Source organism: Poecilia latipinna, unplaced genomic scaffold (genome assembly GCF_001443285.1).
Source record: "Poecilia latipinna isolate Pla-1442-1.1 unplaced genomic scaffold, P_latipinna-1.0 Scaffold1205, whole genome shotgun sequence".
Taxonomy (NCBI): domain Eukaryota; kingdom Metazoa; phylum Chordata; class Actinopteri; order Cyprinodontiformes; family Poeciliidae; genus Poecilia; species Poecilia latipinna.
This window is the reverse complement of record NW_015113821.1, coordinates 108,430-114,491: the sequence shown is the minus strand read 5'-3', so window position 1 is coordinate 114,491 and position 6,062 is coordinate 108,430. Positions and strand designations below refer to the sequence as shown.

Below are 6,062 nucleotides of genomic sequence, written 5' to 3'. Positions count from 1 at the left end.
TCCCCCTGGGGGGGTGGGTTTCCCCCCCCCCCCCCCTGGGGGGGGGGGGGGGGAAAAAAAAAAAAAAAAAAAAAAAAAAAAAAACGGCCAGGGATTTCAATATTTCATTTATATTACGCAGCTATTGAATGAACTTTTTTAAAATCAATTTTAATTAACTTTTAATAATGGTGTCGCTCTGTAACAATTATCTTAAATGTTTAAAAAGTTCTTCTAATTCGAAGCTGAAAGGTTAATGATCCATGTTAACCTCCTAAATGTGTGTGTAAAATAAATTCATCTTCAACTGGAGCAGCATAATCAGACAGTGAGAAATTGACTCAACCATTAATTCAAGTTTTCACTTTGACATTAAATGTTTTCCTTTATACATTATTTGTGTGTGAAAAAAAAGCCAAATTTTGTTGATTATTATTAATTTGTAAAAGCAACAAAACGGGTAAAACATCAACGAGGATGAATACATTTTAGAGATATTGTGGAACTTAAGTATTTGTAAAATCTGGTCAGATTTGTTTGAAGTGGAGTTAATATCTGATCTACAGTAGAAATCTCTGTCATCTTAACTTATATGAAACAGATATGAGATTCAGATTTGGCCATCTGAGAGGTTACAATGCCTCTGTAAATGAAACCATTTCATTAGTTTCACCCAAAAAAGGTGAAACATTTGCTTCACACACTGTGATATACTTAGAGTGGTAATTTCTTTTATTGTCCATTTTGTTGATTATGACATTCAGTTAATGGAAACCCAAATCTCAGCTCGTTAGACCATTAAAAGCATTAATAAGAGTTTAAGAAAAAAGGTTGATTTTATAGCCCAGTTTTAGCCAACATAATCATAATTTGATGACTTTACAGTTTTCCAGCAGAAAATATCTGAGCCTCCACAGAAGCTTATTGTTAAAGAAGCCGGCTGTTCACAAACTACTGCATCAAAGCAGATTAATGGAATGTTGAGTGAATGGAAAAAGTGTGGTTAAAAAAAAAAAGGTCTACCAGCAACAGGCACTGAATCCAAGCTGACTTAGGTACAGTGTGGTACTTTTCCACACGCAGTGATGATTTGGAGAGCTGAATTTGTTTCACTGTGTTATAATACCCAAAATTAGCACAGGAAACGCCACAACACTTCATGTCTGCTTCTGCTGAGAAGCTTTATGGAGATTCCCCATCACATCTTCCAGCAGGACTTCATGTAAAAGGAACTCCGACCAAATTTTGAGGGTATATTTTGTACAATACATGAACGTACTTTACATTAAACTGACATTTATTGTTTTTAAAAATGATCCTCTTTTGTTGATCTCATCTAATACACTACAGAAGAGGATTAGAGCCACTGAAAATTTTTCTAGGACTATTTCTCAAAATTCCAAGATTAATGTCAGAATTATGAGAATAAAAGTCAGATTTGTTTCCCCTCTTCCAAAGTGTGTGTGTGTGTGTGTGTGTGTGTGTCTGTCTATATATATATATATATATATATATATATATATATATATATATATATATATAAAAAACTAAATTTTTTAGGTCTTTGTCATCTGTAATCAACAAACTCTTCCAATATTTCGATCTTAGTAACTAAGTACCTTTTAAACAGAAACACTAAAAACACATGGAGATATTTCCACTCGCTGAGATGCGCCCATACAGTAATTGCCTATCACCGTCCAAATTGCCTCCCATTAAGGCGCGGCGTTAAGTCGTGGCCGTACCTACTGGTGCCCTCCTGGCTGTAGAACACGGAGTAGGTCAGGTCGTCTCCGTGCGGCTCGGCTGGCTGGCGCCACGTCAACTTGATGAAGCGGGTGGAGACCAGGGAAGCCACGACGTCCCGCGGCGCAGAGGGGGTGGGCCCCGCCGCCGCGGCCACGCCTCCGGAGCCTGCTGTTACATGGTCAGTAGTGTTAGGAGTCAGTGAAGGGGGGGGGAAGGCGGGCAGGGCTACGTCTTCAGGGTTGGGGTAAGGAGAGGAGAGGGAGAGGAAGTGGAGGTGGGGTGGGGTAGGGCAGGGTGGGGGGAAATGGGACAGAAATATCGCATCCAAATGGACAGGTGGAAAAAGGAGGAGAGGAGTTGGAATGGAAAATGACAGTGAAACGAAAGAAAGAAAGGAAGGAGGGAAGAAAGGAAGGAAACAAAACAGAAAAAACAAAATAACAACGTAACGAAAAAGACTCTTGGCATGACAAGGAACCACAGAAATAAAACACTTCTACTTCACTCACAGAGCTGACGAAAGCACAATACGAGGGAGACTAAACATGCAGATCCACACACGGCCCTCCAAAGTAAGGCAGCAAACAGGTCGGGAGTGCGCTCAGCTTGACGACAAACATGTTCCCAGCCAATCATTCGTGTGGCAGAATGATTGGTTTGCATGTTTCTGGGCATTCTCAGACTTTGCTCTGGACAAAGTCTCCTCAAGGGGATCCAGTTTTATGACACAGCAATAAAAACTCCTCACCCTGACATCGACATTCTGCAACCAGATGAGGTTATAAAACCCCTTTTTACCGTCACGTTCCGCTGTCCAAGCCACAGAAATATTTGTGATTTTACTTCATTTTTTTTTCCATTTTTTTGGAGGAACAAACTGCGGTCAGACCAGGCAAGATCTGCTTTCCATTTGCCTGGAGAGTGAGCGAAACGATAGCCTTTTGGAGAAGCGTGTCGAGTCTGTGTGACATTTCCATTTGTTTGGAGGTCAGGGAAATCAACCGGAGGGCAAAGCCGGAATAAAGAATCGGAGCAGAGCCAGCGTGCTGCTAAAACTGTATTATTACTGCTGAAATGCTACCGAGATGTATAAAAAAAAAAAAAAAAAAGCCCGCTGGCGCACTTATTTGTCACATCACACTGACAAGCCGCTAATTTGGCTTTCAGCGTTTGTTTACATTTCAAACTGTCGGCGCGAGCTGCCGTCTGTGATTGAACTCATAAGATTTACCTTCACGCATGATTTCTGAACATTAACGCAAGCGGGGGAAAAAAAAGAAAAAACGAACAGCAAACAAGCAGAGATTTATTTCAACTTTTTGTCTTTCACGTCGAGTTTATGAGCTTCCTGTGCAGAAACTTCTGGTAAAAAGAAAGAAGATCCTCTTGCAACCTAACATGATTTAAAAAAAGTTTTCTGGTTTAAAACACATTAAATTTTACCTCAAATGTTAAAAAACACTTAGTCGATGCCTTAGTGTTAATTTTGGAGTGACAATTATTGACCTGCTTTTACTCAAAGTCTTACAGCCCAAGTAAGGAAAAATAAAATCGGCCCAAACAATGTGGAAACTGTTGGAATATTTTATATTAAGGGAATCATAGAAGATTTTTTAAAAATGTTTTTAGAATCTACAATATTTTACTGATCTGTTTTCCACAAAAAAAGCATAACTTATTTTGTTGAATTCAATAAAACTGTTTTTTTTTAAAAGTTTAGTTTATTAATAAGCTCATCAGAAAAAAAAGAAGAAAAAAAAAGCACAAAAAGTTTGCTTTAAAAATACTATAAATTTTTTTTGAGATTATGGCAAAAGTTTGGACACAGCTGCTCTAAAATAACCTACTTTGAAGGGAATATGCCCTCTTCCAGTTTTCTTTAACATGCTGCTGGTACTGATACATTTCCCCACTGTGGGAAAATAAAAAAAATATTCCTTCTCAACTCTTTTCTATTCTAATCATAAGATCACAAACTTCAACATAGTTGCTGCCCTACGTTGGAGCTCCTGTTTTTTTTTTTTCATACACCTCTGAGCATTGAACTGTCTGATCTTAGCATTGATTTGCTAAGTGTTTCCACTCCTGGGTAGATAAGCAGCCGGCATAAATATTTTTGATGTTTATTGATGTAGAATGACTTCAAATTGTCCGGAAATGACCTCATAACCCTTCCTAGGTTGATAGACAGCAACTATTTCTTCCCTACAGTCACTGAGGTGTCCAACACTTTATGATGATTCAATCAAGTAGCACTTTCCTTCTAAGAAGGAATGCTCAATCTTGGCTTTTGTTTCGGTTAAAAACCCAACAATGATCATGAGGAATATGTTTTAGTTTTGGCGCAGTAGAGGTTAGATTTAAATAATTCAGACTGTTTTATTTTGTCCTGATAAGTAATACCCCAGAAGTGCTCTTTGGTGAACTTTCATCACTGTAACTTCAGTCTTGCTCTGCAGTTCTAGCTCCTTCTTCTGTGCAGATAAATTGATGGTTACTCAGTAGAGCAGCAGGCACTACGGTTCAATTACACTCTGGATGAATCACTAACGGGAGCAGCTTTTCCCAGATAAAAAAAAAAAAAAAATCACAATCATTTGAGAACGCTTCATATATTCACACAAAAAATACCGGTAACCCTGTCATTCAGACAACAACCGTCTCATAAGAAAAGCGCTGCATCCAACATGGCCGACACGGCGACAGCTGTAAAAGGTTTAAAAGTCAAAACTCCGGCCTCAGAGCCTCCGGTTCATTTCAAATCCTGTTTGCTGGAGTCGAGCCAACGACAATGCAAAACGCATTTTCAGGCTAATGCTTTCTGACTGCGGCGTAAATGACCAGATGCTAAGTAATTATCTTCAACTAGACAGCTATAAGCATACACACACATACACACACCGAGCACACGAATGGAAACTGAGACCTAACGGCTCACGATGGCATAAACAAAAGCTTACAGCCTGTTTGTTGACGGGGAAGAACTTCCTTTACTTAGAAAATGATGGATTCAGAAACATGTTGGTCTCGGCTGAATGAGGTGGGAATTGATAGGAAACACTGTCACACAGCAGAGGTGGGAAGTGAACGTCACGGATCGCTGCTGCAGTCCATTTAAGATTAAATCCCACAAAAAAAAGAAAAGGCTTAGCATTCCTCATCAGCTACTTTTAATATGCCATATTTATTTAAATGCAATTATTAAAAGAATCAGCAAGAGGAAGGAAAACAAACAACTGAAAACTGTGGATGTGGTCGTTTCTTTGAGGTTTACATACGAGGATACCCGTATGTTTTTGCTACTCTTCAGGATGGGAAAGGGAAGAGAACATGACATTAAACAAAGTGGATGGATATTACTTTTCATAAACCGAGAAACTGGCTAAAAGGAAATTGATGCTTGATTCTAACTACAGTAATAACTGGAACTGTTTTAAGCCAGTTTGTCTTTCCAACACAGACAATTATTGTTAAAAAAAAAACAACATACCTCACTGATACGCAATGACAAACAACATTAGTGAAATTAGAAAGAGATACAAGTCTTACTTTCTAATTTTGTTTTTATTATGAATAATTTCCTTCATTTCTTTAACCGTTTCACTTGGAGAATGTCCTCAAGGTTCCTTGTTTGAGCAGCTGCAAAAACGTCCTTGAGTGTCTTATATCTGACTTTGAACAGAGGAGAAATGGACACAAGAACAGATCGCAGAAAAAGGAATGGATCAGATTTGTTTGAAGTGGAGTTAATATCTGATCTACAGTAGAAATCTCTCTCATCGTAACGTATATAAAATAGATATGAGATTCAGATTTGACTGGAGAGGTTACAATTGTAAATGAAGTAAAAAAAAAAAGAGTGCCATCTGAGAAAAAGCTAGGCATTCTTCATCAGCTCCTTTTAATATGCCATACTTATTTAAATGCAATTATAAAAAAATCAGCGCTCGGAAGAATTAAAAAAGCAATACAGGGTGTTTTTTTTTTTTTTTACTGCAAACTGTGGATGAGGCTTAAAAATTCAGGCTGAATAAATGCACTGCAGGCGAGGTTCCTGTGAACGCTGCGGGGTTGGAACAATGGATGGTGGAGAGTTTGAGATGAAGATGACGTTCACAATGAAGATGTTCACGGAGCATGCTAATTCTGCTCCATCTTTGACAGCTACTGTAGGAGCTGTGCTCCAGCTAATACATAAATTAGGAATGAAATAGAGCCGATAATGAACTCATTAAATGTCTTTGCTGTAGTATTTTTACCCCTTTATCACATTTTCCATCGCACTGAAGCCACAAACTATTATGTGTTTTATTTTTTTTATGTGATGGAGCAAA

At 38.3% G+C, this 6,062-nt stretch overlaps 1 protein-coding gene across 1 annotated transcript in view; it reads right to left on the bottom strand.

The window, feature by feature from the left end:
- Window positions 1–6,062, bottom strand: part of neo1a (neogenin 1a) — a 143,681-nt gene that overhangs the window by 44,945 nt on the left and 92,674 nt on the right. Inside the window, exon 8 of the mRNA XM_015053824.1 lies at window positions 1,725–1,959. Coding sequence (XP_014909310.1) covers window positions 1,725–1,959 — 235 coding nt within the window. The remainder of the gene's footprint in view (window positions 1–1,724; window positions 1,960–6,062) is intronic.